This window comes from Eutrigla gurnardus (assembly GCF_963514095.1).
Source record: "Eutrigla gurnardus genome assembly, chromosome: 14".
Taxonomy (NCBI): Eukaryota; Metazoa; Chordata; class Actinopteri; order Perciformes; family Triglidae; genus Eutrigla; species Eutrigla gurnardus.
In genome coordinates this window covers 23,067,959-23,089,435 of record NC_139937.1, presented here as the reverse complement: position 1 = coordinate 23,089,435, position 21,477 = coordinate 23,067,959, and the positions used below count along the sequence as shown (strand labels likewise).

At 42.9% G+C, this 21,477-nt stretch overlaps 3 protein-coding genes across 3 annotated transcripts; 1 reads left to right on the top strand and 2 right to left on the bottom strand.

Moving 5' to 3' along the window:
• Nucleotides 1–583: 583 nt before the first annotated feature.
• lamtor2 (late endosomal/lysosomal adaptor, MAPK and MTOR activator 2) lies at nucleotides 584–2,891 on the bottom strand. The gene is made up of 4 exons (XM_084027946.1): nucleotides 2,699–2,891; nucleotides 1,605–1,767; nucleotides 1,404–1,493; nucleotides 584–941 (listed from the first exon to the last, which is right to left on the bottom strand). Exons 1-4 carry the CDS (start codon nucleotides 2,764–2,766, stop codon nucleotides 885–887), a joined length of 378 nt encoding a protein of 125 aa, XP_083884072.1. The 5' UTR covers nucleotides 2,767–2,891; the 3' UTR covers nucleotides 584–884.
• Nucleotides 2,892–3,502: 611 nt separating this feature from the next.
• Nucleotides 3,503–8,674, bottom strand: LOC311024142 (ubiquilin-4-like). Its single transcript, XM_084026423.1, has 7 exons — nucleotides 8,517–8,674; nucleotides 7,196–7,347; nucleotides 6,973–7,112; nucleotides 6,176–6,450; nucleotides 5,662–5,777; nucleotides 5,416–5,569; nucleotides 3,503–4,730 (listed from the first exon to the last, which is right to left on the bottom strand). The coding sequence occupies exons 1-7, from the start codon at nucleotides 8,661–8,663 to the stop codon at nucleotides 4,590–4,592; spliced, it is 1,125 nt and encodes a 374-aa protein (XP_083882549.1). The 5' UTR covers nucleotides 8,664–8,674; the 3' UTR covers nucleotides 3,503–4,589.
• Nucleotides 8,675–9,874: 1,200 nt separating this feature from the next.
• On the top strand, nucleotides 9,875–11,360 carry LOC311024360 (1-phosphatidylinositol phosphodiesterase-like). Its single transcript, XM_084026731.1, has 3 exons — nucleotides 9,875–9,912; nucleotides 10,145–10,218; nucleotides 10,299–11,360. Exons 2-3 carry the CDS (start codon nucleotides 10,169–10,171, stop codon nucleotides 11,143–11,145), a joined length of 897 nt encoding a protein of 298 aa, XP_083882857.1. The 5' UTR covers nucleotides 9,875–9,912; nucleotides 10,145–10,168; the 3' UTR covers nucleotides 11,146–11,360.
• Nucleotides 11,361–21,477: the final 10,117 nt, after the last annotated feature.

Below are 21,477 nucleotides of genomic sequence, written 5' to 3'. Positions count from 1 at the left end.
AACCCTTCCCCCCCTTTACACTCCTCAAATGTATTTATATTAATTTAAGGTTGTATAATGAAACTAGTATATCCTGGGATGTTCTACAGGAAATCATGAATATTAATATATAACTTCAACAGTATCGTGGAAACATGAATGATGAAGATAATATTTAAAAAAAAAAACTTTCATGAGAGGATTGTATGGAAATAAAAACCCAGTAATAACAATGCTGAGCTTTGTGAAGCCAATCCGAAATACATCTAAACTGTGAAGCAGTAAATTATATTGATTTATGCTTTTAAGATCTTTTTAATTGGACGGTAAAAACACTGATTCAATTAAATTATTTCTATCAGGAAATTACTGAAACCAACAGACTAATCCTAAAAATAAAACTTAATCTATCATAGTCCACTCAAACCAAAGAGCATAAACTCAAAATAAAAAGAAGCAAATATTATTTCAAAAGAAAAAATGTTTATTTGACAGCTTTGAAACAAAATGTAGCAAAGAATCTGCATTTTCACACACACACACACACACACACACACACACACACACACACACACACACACACACACACACACACACACTCTGAAAAGTTTCCACCATCCATTTTTATTCCTCTTGAATTCACATGAACGAATCGACCGCAGGAGCAATAATGGAAAATCCTTTGAGCAGCTGTCCTTCACACTGACTCGTCATGTGGACTTTCAGGACAGACCATTAGCTGAACACAAGGCGGGGGGGCGAATCAAAAAGCCACACAAGTTATTAGCTTCATTACCTTGATTATAAATACACTGCCAGCCCCCACCTGCAGATATATGCATGTACACAGAATGTTACAGAAGTCCATGAATGGCGTGGATCACATGAGGCTCCGCCCCCCCAGGCTATGACGCTGCCACTTGGGTTAACGGTTCCTCCAGGTACTGCACCAGGGCTTCTGCCTGTAAACGCAACATACAACAACATAGCTTAGCTTAGCATAAAGACTGTAAGCAGGGGGAAACAGCTAGCCTGGCTCTGTCCGAAGGGCGGAAAAAAATAGATCTGTTAAATCTGTATCAACATAAATCCCCCCACTCGGTGCCATGTTTCCTCCTTCAAGCTGGGGTCCTCTACCAGAGACCTGGGAGCCTGAGGGTTCCTCAGTATCTCAGCTGATCCCAGGAATCTGCTGGCCCTGAGTGCTCTCCCCATTAACAATGATGCCTTCACTCTCCACATCTTTTCCAGCTCCTCCTTCAGCCCTCGGTTTTTTTCATCCCCCTGATGTTGCCTTGGCATAGCTACATCCATCACTGCTGCTGTCTTACATGCAGCAAAGCACGATTTATGGATGAAATAGTGGTGAAAACGGGACATTGGTTGGAGGGCAGACCTGACATCTGCTAAAAAAAACCTCTCACCTTGGCTTTAAGCATCCCAAAGCCCACCGTCTCTTTGGCGTACATGCACAGTAGGAGGTTGGCTACTCGAGTGATGGCCACTCTGCCCTCCTGAGAGAGAGAGAGAGAGAGAGAGAGAGAGAGAGAGAGAGAGAGAGAGAGAGTTCAAACCGATCATATCACACATACTCATCGTACGCTTGAGAACAAGCAGCCTCTCACCATACAATCCATGAGGATGAACTTGAGGTTGTCTTCGTTGAAAGCCTGGTGGCCGTTCTTGTCGTAGGCCGCCCAGATGTTGCTGGCGATGGCGGCGGTCACCCGTGCGTCCGTGTCCCCGTAGCCAGAGTAGGCGAGGAGGGAGCCTTCGTTATTCAGCAAGCTGAAGGGGGAAGCACAGTCGAACGTTTCAGCATCCAGAGGATGAACACGGGAAATTGGTATTCTTTTTTATAATGTTACTGGTTGAGAAATGCAAACCCTTATAATATATAAGTATACACTGCATATAAAGTAGTATGATATGAAAAGTGTCTGGACTGTGTAATGTTACAAATATGTACACTTTTATTAATTTAATGGCAGTTCATCCACTCGGAGGTTTAATTAAACTAGATTGAAGACCTTTAAGTACATTTTAACTGTAGAAACGCAGGGATAGTTTGAATCTTTGAATCTATCTATCTATCTATCTATCTATCTATCTATCTATCTATCTATCTATCTCTTGATTTGATTTTAGAAAATTAAAAATATTGGTTTATGAATTGAAAAATTTTATTTATGTATATGAAACTAAAGCTATATGTTAATACGTGAATTACAAAATTAGGTGACACAAAAAATGCTCCTCCCTAAGAACATTAACTTAAGCTTTACAAAATATAGCTAAATCATCATATAATTAAAGAGATATCACTTTAATCAGCGAAGCATATAAAAGCTTTGGCTTGCATCTTTTAAGTACTGTATCAGTAACTATACTTAAAAAATAAAATAAAAAATAAATAAAAAGCCAAATTATTTGGGGGTCTTGGGAACAGTTTAGGGTACTCCCGCCCCCTAAAGTAGACCCAACAACGTCACTGACTTTAATTATATGTGTATTGGTTGATGGCACGAGCTAATATTTGCCTAACTTACTCGTTTGTATCTTATCGACGAGATCATATCTAACGTTAGAAAACTATTTGTCCTTGCTAGCTCAGTAAAACACACAGTCAGAACCGTCACAACAACAACAAACTGTCATAAACCGCATTAGCAGGTAGCATCTCGTTAGCATGCTGTGCTAGCTGCTCAGCCGTACTCACAGTGTGCTCTGGACGCCGTTGGTGTTCGCCTGGCTGAGAACCTGCGTCAACGCCTTCGGCCGCAACATCGCGACGTGTTCGCTAACGATTAATAACGATAATAACCCCCTAAAATAATAATAATACCCCCCAAACAACTGCTAACAACTACTCAACAACACACGAAGTCGAGTCAGCTGACGTTTTCTTCCCTTTCCGGTGGCGTTCTCAATGCATTGTGGGAGTTGTAGTTGTATCGAAATAATGTATTCGGTTACTATTTACTATGTTTAGTTAAATGTGCAAAACATATATATATATATATATATATATATATATATATATATATAAATATTACAGTATAAAAAAGAATGGAAATAATATGATATATATATATAACATACAAATATAAAAATAATATAAAAAATAATAAAAATAAAAAATATGATATATCATTATTTTTCACTCTATTTATTTTTCCTATATATACATTTTGTTCCAACTGTGAGTTTTTTTCTTTACCCATGTTTTTTTTTTGTAGGAACACTATTGGAAGCATCCTGGGATCTAAGAATATTACTGCCAGCAACTGCTTCACTTGGCTTATCATGTAAAAGACAATAAAAATACTGGAACCTAATATTTCATAGAAAGGAGAACACTTGTTTTTATCGTATTATTTGACGTCTGCGGCAACTAGAACGTAGTTTCAGGAGAGTTTTAAGGACAAATGGAAATTTCCATCAAGGGTTATAATCAAAATACCACAGCTGTCAAATTGGATTACCAAGGTAAATCATTTGCATGTATTTAGAATAGACAAGAGACATTGCACATTATTTATTGGATTGAACAAAACAAAAACAAATCATTTCTTATGGCTACTTATCTGGAGACACAGGACTAGAGATTTCACTGGTTATTTCGTAATATATTGCAACCCAACACTACCTTTAGGCACTACACGGCTTGTGTGGAAATTCACAAGTGTTTATAATGAAAAGGCTTGATTTACCTATGAATGTCTTTAAAATAAATTCCCTACAACGGCTTTTGTCAATTTCTATTGTGTAATCCATAACAACCATAATCACGGTATCATTAGTTCTGACACTTCATAGAAACAATAGTTCAGAGCAACAAAATCAAATCAAATTAGGGTTTATTACGTTTATTTATTTTGTTAGTCGACAGGAAATCAACTTAAATCAAACCGGTTTTGAAAAGGAAGAAAACGGCCAGGATATGGTCGATACTAGTGGAGGGTGATATGAATAAAAACCTCTGTTATGGTACGTGTCATCTTTAAGGCGATATTGTGAATCTGGAACTTCCATTTTTTGTGACAATTTATAGATTAAAAGATGGATATTCTGCAAAAAAAAAAAAAAAAAAAAAAACCTGACGAATGTACCTGAGGAAAATCCTTTAAATCCACTTTGATCTGGTAATACAACCAGAGATGTTAAAAAAAGGGATATCTACCTCAACATGGCAACATCTCTGTCTTCTCACTGTGTATAATATCGTAGTTCCAAGAACCAGTCAGGGTGAAAGAAAAATAAATGAAATGAAGAAATAAATAAACACCAGACAAGAGGATGAAAAAAACGAAACAAAAAAAACAAGCCGAGAGCAGAGAAGACCATCATCCAACCTCATGCAACAACAATTCAAATCTCTTCATCTAACCATGTAAATACAAACTGTTAGAATTAAATAGTGTAAATATAATAACAATTAAAAGTTAATCCCTCAAGCGAATGAGCGCTTCGTCACGTCAGAAAGGATCTCCAGGCTGGAGGAACTCATTGGTCAGCGGCAGTGATAGTCATGGCGTCATTTCACAGTAGCGGTACTGCCCCAGCGAAGGACCAACAATCCGTCCTCGACTCCTCCCACTACGATCGCGTCAGGCCAGCAGTCTCTCGATGGCGGCGTTGACGTCCCCTCCCGTGGCGATGAGCGCCTGCAGGTTGGCCTGGCGGTCGATGAAGCCCATGGTGTTGAGCTGGTCGAGCTGCTGCTGGAATCGAACCTCCGGGGTCTGAAGCTGCGAGGGGGGCGGAGACCACGCACTCAGTCAGACACATTTGCTTTTCCAAAATATAAGTCAAACTGACATCGAGAGACTCTCAGGCACTCGCTACGGCTTCACCTTTACGGAACAGTCATAACCTGGACTGACATGTTGAGTGGTTACACTTTCTCTTCATCGGCTGTCGGTGATTAAACGTGACACACTGAATCTGTCCCCCTTTCAGGTTCTCACTTTTGAACAGGAAGTACATTTTAAATAAACATTCCCAAACCGCTTACAAAAGATTCAACATTTATTTCTGAACCACCGCTTCCAGAGCTCGACTCCAACTAACCTTCACATCCTTTCAGCACGTCCCCCCCTTATTCCCTCTCAACCTAACACTTCAATGCTGAAAACGTTTCACTTTTACTGGCAAATTAATTTCTTCCGACTATATTTCAGCTACCACTTTTTTTTTTTTGCATTTCAGCTGCTTCAAATTTTCCTCAGTATAAAATGTCACATTAATATTATTCAAAACACTGAGCCTTAACATTCATATATACTAAATTATACACGAGTCTAAATGAAAAGCACCAACAACATGTTGGGATTGGGCTCCTGACTGCGACACGTCTAGTTAACGATGAGTTAAATATTAAAAATACTAGTTTTGATTTTAGAAAACAAATTCAAGCGATTAGATGAAACATACCGATGGTCCTCCGCCTGCGAACATCTGTAACATCTGCTGCATGAGCTGCTGCTGAGAGGGGCTGGACCCGGCTGCCATGGCAGGAGGCGGAGGGTTCTCTGGGGGGATGCTGGACCCTGTGGCCGGAGGAACTGTGAGACCTCCAGGAGACAACCTCCAGAGGGGAAACAAATGTCAACAACACTGCCACTTCAAATGAGCTATACAGAGTCAAGAGTAGTCGATTCAGAGCAAATAGCCGGTTACCTGGTCATGAATCCTGGAGCTTCGGCATGTAAGGTCTGCAGGCCCTGCTGGACCTGTTGGAGGGCCTGCATGACTCGGGGGTTGCTCAGCGTAGACAGCGTGTCTGGATTCTGCATCTGCTCAATGACAAACACGACCCAAGTCAACCTTGAGACCCAACAGAGTGCCTGATGTCCTCAGGAGACGTTTGATCTTGTTGGATGTCTGCATATATTCTCCATGGAGCGTTATAATCCCTAGGGATGTTCTCAGCGTTACTAAGCGCCCAGTCCTGGTTGCACATCATCTTTTGCATCATTGCTGGATTCCTTGACGACTCCGTGGTCTATCAAGGGACGACGGGATTCAAATGACAAAAACAAGAGCCTGACTGTAGATTTCTCTCTATTTTCAGCATGTTATACCTGATCCAAGTCAAACCTGGGATTGTGTTTCTTGCAGAAGCTAATTAAAAGTCCACAAACACGACACACACCCTCTAGTTCTGCCGAAATACTTGGTGGTCTTCACTGACCTGTCTCATGAGCTCAGGGTTGCTCAACATGCTGGAGACGTCTGGGTTCTGTCCCATGAGTTGCTGCATCTGAGGATTGCCGGCAATCATCCGTCTCATCAGGTCCGGGTTGGACATCATGTTCTGCACCAGCGGGTTGCGCATCATCTGCGACAGCATCTCTGGGTTGGACATCAGCTGACTCTGCACCTGCTGCTGCATCTCCATGAAGCTGGACGAACCCATGCCCGAACCCATGCCCATACCCAACAAGCCGGACAGGTCTCCGAGTCCACCTGAGGAGGAGGAGGAGGAGATTAGTTCCTTGCAGGTATGTGGACATGTTGACAGGCGACTCCTTTACAACAGTATTGAATTGTGTTGGTCCTCTAAAATTGATGTACCATCACCAAAATATGCTTTTAAATTCCTACATTTGTGAAGTTTCTTGTCAAAAGTCTGTCTGGAAAAGTTTGCCTTGAAGACTGCCAGACTTTTGCATTCATATAAATAAGAAGCATAACGCCCCCAACCAAACTCTCAGCCAACACTGAACCTCTGTGTGGTTGTTTTGAATCATTAATGTGCATAGATTATAAAAGGTTCATAGTTCAAAACAAAATCCCAAGGAGGCCCTAAAGGTTTCTATCCATGCCACCAACAATAGCTTACAGGAAAGTAGGGGAGACCTTTAGGAAAATAAAGACGAGACAACGTTTTCACTGTGAGCAACGTCCTTCTTTGCAACCCTCATTACAACTTCATAATCTACTAATTAAATGCACTGCAGTTTAAAAAAAAAAGTATTAAATTCTTACTCATTGGATTAGCAGCTTGTGTTGGCGTCTGACTCGTGCCACCTCCTGCTCTGTCCGCTACGCTGGCGTTGGTGCTGCGGCTGCTATTTTGAGATGGAGCAGAGCTGGAACTTGCCTGAGACGCACTTTCACCTGTTGATCTTAGCAGAGAGAGAAACCGTCACATCAAACTCTTACCAGCTTTGCTACACACACACACCTCATGCATTGTACCGGTACTTACTTTGGGACAGTCTTGATGACAAGATGAACGGTCAAGCCATCTTTGATGCCATGCTGCTTTAAAGTGTCACCATCCTTCAGAATCTTTCCAGCGAATATCAACACCAGCTGGTTATTCTGGGCCTCAAACTTTTTGGATACCTCCTGTTTGAACTGGACAAATGAGAGACAAGAAAGAAAAAAAAGGGGGGAAGATCACCAACCGGTGGAAGTAAAGGACAACATCAACTGGGTGATGATGGAACAAGGTTCTGTGTTTGTCCAGTTTTCTTCTGCTGAATACCAAGAAAACGAAGGAAATTACTTTTGAAGTTTTAAATGAAGGATAGGAGAGGATTACAAGGATTGATTCCACAGATTACAGGTTCTCTTCTATAAGTCATTCGAGGAGAATAATCTTCACTTGGCAATCCAAGTTAAATATAAGCTTCTGTGGACAAATCCGCACCCAGAGACCCTTCATATCTTCCAGCTATAAATCCTTGCAATATGATAGACGTGCCACTCGTATTTTGTTGTGGATGTTGTGGATCAGTCTTTAACTGTAATGTATTTTTGACTGTTGCTTTGACAGGTTAATTCACCAGAGCATACATACAGAGCAGAGAATACATTCACAGATGATAAAAATATCCATTGATGGACGATATAGGAATGTATTCCGCAATAAAAAACACTCACAATAAATTGATCGTGGTGAATTTTCATTATGGGGATAATTGTGAAAATCATCATGAGTGACTAAAAAGCGAGCTAGCTCGCTATCGTGGAAGAGAAGTGAAAAATAGAGGCTGATTTTAAAATTACAGCATACAAAAATACATTTTAAAAGGTCAATCTGATTGTTTTTCACACAAAATATGTATAAATAAACATATTTGTATCTTAAAGTGATTTCAACAGCTTTAAGAATAGTTTGATTATCGGGATAATATCGTGAATTACAATGATTTGGGGCACGATAATCGTTACGTGACCTTTTTTTTGTCAGATCACATGTCAAGATGTAACCGTCAGTGTCAATTTATGCCCAAAATGTCGCGATATTTCACAATCTTTACATCCCTTACGCGAACTTTCCGGGTATTTCCGTCAGCACACGAGTCGTAGTAAATATTGTATTGAAACGTTGATTTTAATTTTTTTTGCGGGAATACATTAAGAATCTACGAGAGGACGAAAACAACGTTGAAGATGCCACTCGCGTCTGTAAAACAGGTCAAACGAAATTACCGTTTTGACCTTAATGTTGGCGAAGGAAACGGTTCTTAGCGGCGGCACGATTTCCGCTGCCGGCGGTCGAAACAGGCCGATTAACGCACCTGGGAGACCGAAGAATCCTCCGAAATGGAGATTTCCTCTTTCCCGTTGGGGGTTTTGACGGTGACGATCATCATAGATGCTCCGGGAGCAACGTTTGTATCCCTGTTGGCATCATCGGCGCGGTCGGTGCTGCTATTCTCCGCCATCTTTATTTCGTCTTCCGGCAGAGTGCTTCTTCTTCTTCTTTGGGTTTTATGGCGGGTGGCAAACAGCGTTGAGGCGCATTAGCGCCATCTAGTGTGTTGTGGACCACAGTTATCTACCCCTTATCCAAACACGTATAAAGAAAAAATGTTTCAAGAAGAAATATAGTGTTAATGTGTAGAATTGGTAACAGCACTGTAGGTATATAGGCCAATGTCTGAAGTACAAATACTTCGTTACTGTAGTATTTTCAGGTTTTACTTATTTTTCTGAAAACATTTTACTTTTACTCCACTATATCTGTACTTTCTACCCCTCACATTTTCAAAACAGGCTTGTTACCTAAGTTCTAATGCATTTTATTATTGATTTCCCCCCCCTTATTATTATGAAGGCAAGATTAAGTTAGCCTTGCAAAAAAAAAAAAAAAAACGGCAGTAGAAATATCCTTCACTATACCTGCACTCAAGGTATTAAAGTAAAAGTACCCACTGCAAAAAAATGCCCCTGTGACTGTGATTTAAATAAATAGTTGCAGATTTTTTTTCGACGAATCATTTCAGCTGTATTTGTTTAAATTGTTGGGTAGTTTAATTGAATGTGTTCCATATGCAAATATCTTAATTTGAAAAGTCACCAAAGATGTCAGAAACACCTTTTTCCTCTGAGATGAATTAGATGAGAAATATTGTATACCTGAAATGTGTACTGAAGTACAGTACTTGAGTACTTTGTTACAGTTGCCACTAGCTGAGATACATTTGGACTAGTCAAGGTCACAAGGTTTGTTTATTCTGGGCAATTCCAATTCTAGTGTTTCCTCAGTCCTGCCCTGTTTTCATTACATGATAAGCATTTGATTTAGTTTTTGCTGGCAAACGTTCAATAATGTCACCGATTATGTGTTAAAGATGGCTGAGTCATTGTTTTTTTATTGTTGCTGCGCTGGTGTGGCTGCTTGCATTCATGATAATTCCTGTTCGATATCAAATCTAATCTGACCCAATATTTTAATTTTTTGATTTTTAGGGACCCGCCTTCTCAATCACCCTGGAAACAAACACCCCAATCTGTACCAACATGTTTGATCGTCCAACATCAGGAACAATGGGTTCTTGTTATGTAACTGATATTCGTGGTCCACACCTAGAAGTTTGCAGATAACCGGCAATATAAAGGATGGCGTTTTTAGTCGAGACGTCACATTCTGACCATCGGGGTGGTGAGCTGTGAAATCCTCCCGGCTGTAAGGTATGGTAGAAAAAATGGATTTATTCAACCTGATACTTTAAACACTTCACGTATATGCTTATCTTGAATAATTATTAGTAATATTATTCTTGCTTATAACATTTAAACTCGTTTGTTTCTTTTGTTTTGATTTAGTTGCTTTTGTAAAGCGTCTTTGAGCACTTGGAAAAGCTCTTTATAAAACCTATGTATTATTATTATTATTAATAATTCATTTGTAATGTATCCATAGATTGCTCATCTTCCTGCAAGAACGATGGCTGGTCACAAGTGTCTGCTTTTCCACGCGATCTTGCTCTCTGTCACGTAAGTAGAAAAGGAGTAAAATACAAGAATAGATTGTTTTTGTGGCACTGAGATTTATTTATCTGGTTCTGCCTCGACAGCTTCCTCTGCCATGGAAAAGACCAGTTCTTCAACGATGGGAACCTCATTCTCCCCGGCTCCTACAACATCCCGTGGATGGCGGGCATCGAGAATTTCCGCACCCTCTCTCTCATGACCCTCCCCGGTACCCACGACAGCATGGCCCTGTACGGGGGTCCGGAGGCCGAATGCCAGGCCTTGCCCCTGAAGGATCAGCTCAGGGCCGGCGTTCGCTTCCTGGATCTCAAGGTGTTTGGACTGGGCAACACCCTCTACGTCATGCACGGGGTGATGTACCAGCACAGCACCCTCAAGGACGTCCTGGACACCGTCCGAGCCTTCCTGTCCGAGTTCCAGACCGAGGCCGTGCTCATCAGGGTCCAACCGGAGTCTTTTGAGAAGAACCAGGTCAACGAGATGGTGAAGAGTCTGATCGGCATCGACCAGCAGCAGTTCTGGGTGAAATCGGAGATGCCAAACATGGGTCAGGTCAGGGGCAAGATCGTCTTTTTGCAGAAGAGCACCTTCACTCTGGGAATCCCGCTCATAGACACGGAGGGGAAAGACGGCGACAAGGTCAGCAACATTAAACACAAAGACAACAGAATAATCAAGCAGTTGAATCAAGCCACCGAAGCGTGCGGCGGCGACAACGCCGTGTTGACCTACAGCAGCGGCAGCGGCTTCGGCACCTTCTGGGGAATATTCCTGACCCCAAAGAGAGTGGCAGAGAAGGTCAACCCGTGGCTCAATCAGTACCTGAGGCAGTTTTACCCCAACCAGCCCAGACCCTGCTTCGGTGTCATCGCCATGGACTTCCCCGGCATCGACCTCATCCAAACCGTCATCAATTTAAACTTTTGGTAATTGTGTTGGATGTGCATCAGGTTTTTGAGAGGTTAAGGTTTTGAATCTGACGGATTGCTATGAAATCTTTCCTGTATCTTCCCAATCACATGTATCTATACAAACTGATGTAGCTAAAAATATCCAAAACTAAAAAAATTTGTCTCTGAAAACTCTCGTCGTCTTTGTCAGTTGTGGAAGCAGCATTTATATGACAAAAAAATAAATTTAATTTAATTGCCTCCTCACTCACCTGAAGTGTTTGTCAGTGATTTTGCATCATAGTCACTTTGTATGGAGTTACCATTTGAGATTATTTTCTATTTATTTTTATATTATAGGCAATGATTTAATTTTAAAAATACAGTCCATGTTCAGGCATTCAAAATGTTATTTTAGTAAAAGTATTGAAGAACTATCAACAAAATGTACTATAAGTATAAAGTGAAAATACTCATTATGCAACCAAGTGGCTGCTATCAGTGTTATTATTACATTATTATTATTATTGTGTCTTCATGCATTCATAAGAAGCATTTAAAATGTCTTATTAATATGATGTGAGATTCAGTTAGTGTGCAAAAAAAAAAGTCATTACAGATGTACTTCTTAGAAATACTTTTTACCTTATACTTGGAGTACAAGTACATATATATATATATATATATATATATCCCCCTACTAAGCGGCTGCGTGGGGCCACCACTGGCCACTAGGGCCCCCCAAATCTTGTTTTTGTTGGATTTTTCTAAATAAATGAAAATAGGTGGCATAAACATTGCAAGCCCATGCATGACTTCAAGCCCCGGGGCATGATGGGAAACGCCTGGCTCTCACCTCATCTACGAGCTGATTGGCTCTTAGTTTTGACAACAAACATCACGTTTAGTAGAAAATGCACATCTCCTGTGTGATTCTAATATTTAACACTAGATTGTGGGCTGTTAAGTCAGTTAAATCTGTTAACAAACATCTCATGTGGTTGATAATAATAATAATAATAATAATAATAATAATAATAATAATAATAATAATTATAATAATTATAATAACAATAATCATAGAAACGACAATAAAAGAGGTTATTTATATAGACCTTATCAAAACGAGCAATTACCCTTCAGTGTGCTTTAAGAGGCAGACATAAAAAAAAAAACAGATACACATTTAATACAGTATAACTTTCAAAGAAATATTAAGTATAAAATAATGCCAATAATTGGCATTATTTTATACTTCATATTTTTATACTTATTTGAGTCTTTCTTCTCTTTCTCTTATGTAGCAACTGCAGCTGTATAACTTCCCGAGGGGTTACTAAAGTATTCTGATTCTGATCAGAATATGATATATATATATATATATATATCACAGATATTTATGAACAAATATAAATAAATGCAAACGTGATCGCAAACTACAGATAACCTACAGATGGCGTCTAACAGGATGTAACTTTTTCTATGACTTCCTGTCAAAGGCCGACTAATAAACTGATTGGGCAGACTTTTATCAGAAATAATTTAATATTCTCATATGTTCAAAAATGTTTTTGTGTGTGTTTTCTTATTATCATTCTTATTATTATGAGATTTAGTTAGCAGGTGGTTCTGTTTCCACTTCTTTACTCAAGTAAAAGTGAAAAAATGAAATGTCTGAAATCTGCTGAACACAATAAAGGTAATCATGCTGACCACCTACAAAGGTCAAAGGGCATCTCGAGCTACAGGAGAGGCCAAAATGACTACCTATATACTACTCGGTAAGTACTTTCTCTGTGTATATACATCTTAAATTTTGGTGGGACTTTCTAAAGTGTGTCGACTTTCATTTTTTCCTGTTCAGTAGTTTGACACCCACACTTAAGCTATCTGCTGAGAACACTGATCATCGATCCCCTGCTGATTTCGCCTGGGTTCTTGAACCCAGTTACCGTGAGCTGCCACGTGGAGGCACAGCAGGAGTCTTGGTGATGTAGAGGCACTTCAATCAATAGGTAATGCCTTATCAAAGGTTACCTTCCACTTTTATTTTTGACCTGAAGTGCCTCTCATCACCCTGTGGCATATTGCACACCAACTCACACATTTTTTTTACCTAAAAGTGCTCAGGGGCTTGCAGTCGGTTGAGCAACTGGAGCGCCTGGCTCTAAAAACTGCGTCCGTCTTGATCTGGTGAGATTATTGTTGCCCACGTGTGCATGACGTCGGAGCAAGTCGGACACAAAACTAACCGGCATGCATTGTGCGGCGATCGACTCTGCGCAGGCCTGACACTGGCTCGCCTGTGTGAGTCTAATATTTAACGCTAGATCGTGGGCTGAAGTCTCAGGATGTGCAATTGTGCAAATAAAGTTAAATCTGTTCACAAACATCTCATGTTGTTGATAATATTAAAAATAATCATAATAACGACAATAAAAGAGATTATTATAGTCTTTCTACTCTAATTATAAAGCAACTGCAGCTACAATTTCCCGAGGGGTTACTTAAAGGAGAAATCCGGTCATTTTTTACCCCATTTCCGTTGTGCTCAGGGTCATCCCGACTTATTCGAAGCAAAAAACCCGACAAAAATTGACGTTGCCTAGCCCGAGATCTGTACCTGCCTGGCAGCCTTCCAGACTCGCTCCAATGCTAACCCATTGGGGCAAATTTTATCTGCTTTCCTGGGCCTCAGAAAACAATTCCAAGACCTATGCAACACAGGTTGGGTCCGTATGAGACACCGCGGCGCTCGTTTAGCACAAATAGTGTGGCAAAACGACATAAATATGTGTTTTTGCATGGAGTTACTCACCTCAAATCACCGCGCCTGTCGTCCCTCCCAGTCACCGCAGAAACGAAAACGTTTTCCACGTAGTTTTGATTTTGTATCCATAAAGAAACGACCGAGCTGTGCAGTCGTCCTGTCCGTAATAAATCCAGGAAGCTGTTATGTCCATATGTATGACTATGTTACAACATAGCAACGACTGCTTACAGCTAAACAGTAGCCGAGAGCCAAAAGTCTCGCACAAGTTCCCGTCTCCCGACGTCCTCACTCTGGAGCTGTTTTCAAGCCAATACAGTGACAAATGGACATGACGGCACTGCTCGATGGAAAGAAGTTTGTCAGTGTAACTAGCGCTAGCCTACATAGTAAGATTGCTTAGCCTTTGTGACAGTTGAACCTGCTACAGCCACAACAAATCTCGCGCAGTCTCAGTAGGCTAGTTGTGTTGACAGCACGAGTGGGAGTGACCCTCGCGCGACTGTCCAAGATTTGTCACTGTACTGGCTTGAAAACAGCTCCAGAGTGAGGACAGCAGACGGGAACTTGCGCAAGACTTGCATTGTTTTGGCTCCCGGCTACTGTTTAGCTGTAAGCTATCGTTGCTATGTTGTAACATAGTCATACATATGGACATAACAGCTTCATGGATTTATTACGGACATGACGACTGCACTGCTCGATCGTTTCTTCATGGATACAAAATCAAAACTACGTGGAAAACGTTTTCGTTTCTGCGGTGACTGGGAGGGACGACAGGCGCTCGGCTATCTATTGCTAATGTCTACGGGGTGATTTGAGGTGAGTAACTCCATGCAAAAACACACATATTTATGTCGTTTCGCCACACTATTTGGGCTAAATGAGCGCCGTGGTGTCTCGTATGGACCCAACCTGTGTTGCATAGGTCTTGGAATTGTTTTCTGAGGCCCAGGTAAGCAGATAAAAGTTGTCCCAATGGGTTAGCATTGGAGCGAGTCTGGAAGGCTGCCAGGCAGGTACAGATCTCGGGCTAGGCAACGTCAATTTTTGTCGGGTTTTTTGCTTCTAATAAGTCGGGATGACCCTGGGGACAACGGAAATGGGGTCAAAAATGACCGGATTTCTCCTTTAAGTATTCTGATTCTGATTTATGAACAAATATAAATAAATGCAAATGTGGTCACAAACTACAGATAGCCTTAAGATCGCGTCTAACAGGATGAAACTTTTTCTATGACTTCCTGTCAAATCTTCGAAAACCGACGGAAACTGTCCGACTGGAGCGCAGCTTTTAGGCTCCGCCTCCTGCTGCTCCGCCTGCTCTCGTCTACTTTCCAGGCGAGGAGCAGTTCACCTCCAACGAGCCTATTCGTTTTGAGGTCCCATGTACCATAGAAAGGCGGGACTTCACCACTCAGCGGCTGAACACACTCGTGCCTGAAACCACAACCAGGAAATCCTCTGTTGACCAGACTTGGCTGACGAAGGCTCCAAAGGTGGGTCCTGCAACTTTGTTGAGTTTCTGTGTGCTCAAACCCTTGCTTCACTGAGGAACCGTTGGCTTTCTTCCAGAGATTTACAGGCAAAGAGGAACCGGTCTTCTTGGGGTGACACACATATATGAACCCTCACCTTTCTACCTGTATGTTTTTTTTCATTCACTAAATGTGGGACAAACCGGAGCGCCCGGCGAAAACCCAAAACTGCTACCAGAGAAGCCGACAAATAAAGCTCAGAAAGCCTCGGGTCCAGCACTTGAACCCTCACCTTCTACCTTGTTTTTTCATTCACTAAATGTGGGAAAACCGGAGCGCCCGGCGAAAACCCAAAACTGCTACAAGATTAGCCGACAAATAAAGCTCAGAAAGCCTCAAGTCCAGCACTTGAACCCTCACCTTCTACCTTGTTTTTTCATTCACTAAATGTGGGACAAACCGGAGCGCCCGGCGAAAACCCAAAACTGCTACCAGAGAAGCCGACAAATAAAGCTCAGAAAGCCTCGGGTCCAGCAGTTGAACCCTCACCTTCTACCTTGTTTTTTCATTCACTAAATGTGGGACAAACCGGAGCGCCCGGCGAAAACCCAAAACTGCTACCAGAGAAGCCGACAAATAAAGCTCAGAAAGCCTCGGGTCCAGCAGTTGAACCCTCACCTTCTACCTTGTTTTTTCATTCACTAAATGTGGGACAAACCGGAGCGCCCGGCGAAAACCCAAAACTGCTACCAGAGAAGCCGACAAATAAAGCTCAGAAAGCCTCCGGTCCAGCACTTGAACCCTCACCTTCTACCTTGTTTTTTCATTCAGTAAATGTGGGACAAACCGGAGCGCCCGGCGAAAACCCAAAACTGCTACCAGATTAGCCGACAGATAAAGCTCAGAAAGCCTCGGGTCCAGCACTTGAACCCTCACCTGCTACCTTTTTTTTTCATTCACTAAATGTGGGACAAACCGGAGCGCCCGGCGAAAACCCTTTCCTTTTTGTTTGTCGTGCGTTTAGACCGGTGAAACCGATCTGAAGCACCTGCGGCAAGCTTTGCCGACTGACAGGAAGAACCTGCAGACGGCGTTACGCTTTTTCTGTGTCAGGTGATGTTTGACGAGGCAGGCGAAGCGTTCTTCAAGTGCTGGGTCACCTGATGTCAAGTCAAGCAGCAACATGGCCCTGTCACTGCCCAGATCCTGGACAAGCGACGTGAGATTTTTGAAAATCTTTCCGTTAATATCAAAATCGACACCCTCGACTTCGAGCAACGTTCTTTCGGTCAGGCGCCTGATGATGTCCTCGATTTGTTTTGGGGCGGTGAGCACATTTGCTTTCAGGTAAATGTGCGAAACCAGCGTCTGCACGATTATCTCCACGGCACACTCCCTTCTCCGCTGCGCTGCAGCATCCTGCTGATGTTCGGCAGGAGTTGGCGAAGCTTTGCTGACCTTGGTGACCTCTGGTGACTCGGTTGCAGGGCCCATGATAGCCCGCGGTGGTGTTGTTGCAGGGCCCATGATAGCCAACACCATGTTGTCAACGTGTGTGTTGACCTGAGTGCTTAAATAGTACGCCATGACTCCCAGGAAAGTCAGCACTCTGTTGTGGATCTCATGGTACTGTTGGGCATTTCGCCGGTTCCTTGGTGTTGCGAGGGTGCCGGGTTCCTGTCTGGGTCTCAAGTGACGATAGAGGAAATCACTCATTGCTTGTGTGATTACCAGGGTTCTACCTGCTTGAGCGTTCATGCGGTTTGGCATCTCACAGAGCACATCTACAGCCTGGGCTCCCTCAGCAGTCTCTTCCACAAACTGGCTGACGACCTCAGTTATGTCTGATGACTTGCTTGACTGTTTGCGTGGTGTACAGCACAGGAACGCGTTCCTCAGTTGTGCCAGCATCCGAGCGAGCATCACCTTGGCAAAGAGGTTTGCAGAACACTTCTTGATTTTCTTCTCGATTTCCTGCGTGGACGCTTCCCTGTTCTGTTGGGATGCTGGACTTGCAGCTCCTGATGTTGGACTTGTAGCTCCTGATGTTGGACTTGTAGCTCCTGATGTTGGACTTGCAGCTCCTGATGTTGGACTTGCAGCTCCTGATGTTGGACTTGTAGCTCTTGATGCTAGACTTTCAGCTTCTGACTCCAAACTCTTCAGTTCTTCAGCAATTTCTCCTGCAACGATTGAAATCTGCAGAGAACATTCTGATTCCATCGCCTCGTAGTCAGACTCTGGCAAGTTATCCAAGAGAGGCTGCATGAAATCCCTCATCTCGGTCTCAATTTTGTCCCGCGGGGACTCCTGTGATGACAGAGAGGACTGATCCTCTTCAGAGTCAGTTGCAAGTAATGGAAGGATGTCTTGTGACTTGGTGACACTCAGACCTGGACCCTTCCTACGTGGTCGTGGTGTCAACGAGCTTTTCATTTTCTTCATGAAAGCCTTTATCATCTTGGCGGCGTGACTGACCATTTTGTGGAGTCGGCGAGGTGGAGTGTTGTGCAGGATGAATTCAGAGCTTTGATTCTCTGACAGGGCAGTTTTGACGCTGACTGCGACATCTTTCCCAATCAAGTCTTCCAAGCTCTGACTGCTGGCACAACTGAGTTCCTCACCAACATCCATGACATCTTTGAAGGTCTGTGTGACTTTGTTGCACAGGTTGGCCTTGATGTCTTCCTCGGTCGGACTGACATTCCCAGCCTGTGGAGCATGAATCCCTTTCCCGGTCTCGCTTGCTTTCATGCTCGTCATCGCTGACAGGAACAGTGATGACACCGTTCTCACGATGTCCAGCAGCAGCTCCGCCAGCAGGAGTTTGGTGTTGTCATCTGGATTACCAGATTTCAGCACTGTGTACTGTCCATGTGTCAGCCTTTCAAAGAAGCCTTTGATCAGTGGACGAATGGTGTGTGAGATGTCTGGTTGTTCCGCCATTGAAGACATTTATGAATCTGTGTTGAACGTGAATGTGGATGGAAATGTGTTGGATTGTTGATTATTGATGTGAAGATGATAAGTTTCTTCCTTCCTCTCTCTGTCTCTGTATGTCTTCTACTGAAAACACTCTAAATCTGTTTGGTATTGCATCCTATTTATAGACTTTTTTCTTGACGTCACAGGTAGATCAAAGCCAGATGGAACGTCGCTGTCGAGATCAAAGCTCCACCGACGTCACAGCTGAGATCAAAGCTTTACTGACGTCACAGCTGTCTCCGACATCTGAGCACGTGACACAGCTCACGTGACATCTGAGCACGGGAGACCGCTGTGACGTCACACCTGACGTCTGAGCGCGGGAGACAGCTCAGCACTCTATCCAGACCAGCCCTGCGGGATCCTGATGAGAGTCCGCAAACAGGAACATAGAAGCCCGTCCTCACTCACTACAATGGCGTCCAGTCTCATCCCGCATCAACCTCAAAGTTCTGCTGCTCACCCGGAAATACGTCAGCGGCCAGCAGCCTCCTGCTCCTCCAGGTCCCCCCACCAAGCTTCACCATGGGGGGCGGAGCTTCCTGCTCAGCGGCTCCTCGGCTGTGGAACAGTACAGAGTATTAACAACCAGATACTACTTTACTGTATCGTAACAAAGACAATACAGTGTTTCAACATGTATAAAAAATGAATGACTTATTTTAAATGGCTCTGAATAACATTAGACAACTCTTCCAAAGTATGTATTAAATACGATTCTCCCCCATTCACATTATTAAAATGTCCACTTTCTATAAGAGACCACTTTTTAATTTTAATGAGCTAATTCATCACATTTTTATTGAGTCTTTGCTGACATGAATGCAATCATATTACAAATGTTCATGATATTACAAATGAGCCTGTGATAATAAGTATGTAGGCTGCCGTGTTCAAGATGTTTTAACCTTGATGCATTTTTTACGTTTATGAATGTGTTGCACTCTTTCCACCAGCAGGTGGTGCATTTGAGAAGGCGCTGATCTGGGGAAATGACGTCCTGGTAAATGGCTGTGAGAGGCTTCAATGGCTTGAAATGGTAGAAATACAAATGGGACAGTACTTCATGACGACTTATTGCTGATTGGAACGTCTTCCAGACTCTTACCCTACGCTGACAGAACTATCAAATCACCCACTCAAGCAGTGCAATACACAACCATTATAAATTCATAAAAGGTATTAAAAGGGCAAACAACATAAACTGTGTTCATTCATAACAGTCACAGCTATTTTTGATGACTCGCACACATTTAATTACACTCCATATCATACGTTAGATCTGCGTTATCATGATGAACTCCAGCAATGTTTTTGACGCTTTTAATGAGTGATAGTTTTTTTCATATTAACACCTTCTTTGAAAATCTGACTTGTATCTTAAATCAAAATAATTTTGAAATATTGAATCAGCGCTGTCACCGCAGGAGGAGGAGACGGCCCAAATGCATGTAATACAGTATAAATATCCTCCATTAGATCCCTGTAGAACACAGCGGGAATAACTAAATATTCTCCTTATGTATGTGCATATATCATCAACACACATACATACAGCCATTAAGCCATCGTATAATTCTTACACTTTATCCTCGTTTTTAAACCACCAGAGCGCAGATGAAATGCGCTCGTGCGCGCTCAGTCGTGGAGCGTGGAGAGCGCAAATGTATCGATGGCCCGAGCCACGGCCCCCTGCCCGACTGGAGGGGTATCAACAGGGCGCAAGAATCCGTGACGTGAGGATGTTATGCGTTTGTAAGATAAGGAAGACAACAATCAATGTTCACTGTAAACGTAGTATTTTATTAATCACAGTGCGCGTTTGCCGTAGCTCATCTGCAACGTTGTTGATGGCGGTGATTGTGTCTCGCTGAAGTTGCAGGACGGCATCAGTGAGCACCCGACCGCTTATGTGCCATGCGTCCGGGGTGCGCTGCTGCTTTGCGCCGGACCAGGTGTTGTGCCAGTGTAGGTATCCCCGAGCTTAAATAGACGTAATTGAAGCCAGAATGAATGCGCGCTACCGCAGCCAGGGGAAACAATTTCTGTCGGGGATACCTACACTGGCACAACACCGGCTCATTAACATAGTAAAATGTGGGCGTGTACAGGGCGGGATTCAGGTACGCACACTTGTAGGTGATCCTGTGATTTATAAAAGAAACATTGCGCTTTTGGGCGTACGTAAACTTTTAGTAAGGATCCTACGCACAGTTTTATAAATGAGGCCCCTGTGCTGTCTCCCGCGCTCAGACGTCAGGTGTGACGTCACAGCTGTCTCCCGTGCTCAGATGTCACGTGAGCACGCGTGCTCAGATGTCGGAGACAGCTGTGACGTCAGTGGAGCTTTGATCTCAGCTGTGACGTCAGTAGAGCTCTGATCTCGACAGCGACGTTCCATCTGTCTTTGATCTACCTGTGACGTCATGAAAAAAGTCTATAAATAGGATGCAATACCAAACAGATTTAGAGTGTTTTCAGTAGAAGACATACAGAGACAGAGCAAAGAAGGAAGAAACTTAGCATCGTCACTTCAATAATCAACAATCCAACACATTTCCATCCACATTCACGTTCAACACAGATTCATAAATGTCTTCAATGGCGGAACAACCAGACATCTCACACACCATTCGTCCACTGATCAAAGGCTTCTTTGAAAGGCTGACACATGGACAGTACACAGTGCTGAAATCTGGTAATCCAGATGACAACACCAAACTCCTGCTGGCGGAGCTGCTGCTGGACATCGTGAGAACGGTGTCATCACTGTTCCTGTCAGCGCTGACGAGCATGAAAGCAAGCGAGACCGGGAAAGGGATTCATGCTCCACAGGCTGGGAATGTCAGTCCGACCGAGGAAGACATCAAGGCCAACCTGTGCAACAAAGTCACACAGACCTTCAAAGATGTCATGGATGTTGGTGAGGAACTCAGTTGTGCCAGCGGTCAGAGCTTGGAAGACTTGATTGGGAAAGATGTCGCAGTCAGCGTCAAAACTGCCCTGTCAGAGAATCAAAGCTCTGAATTCATCCTGCACAACACTCCACCTCGCCGACTCCACAAAATGGTCAGTCACGCCGCCAAGATGATAAAGGCTTTCATGAAGAAAATGAAAAGCTCGTTGACACCACGACCAC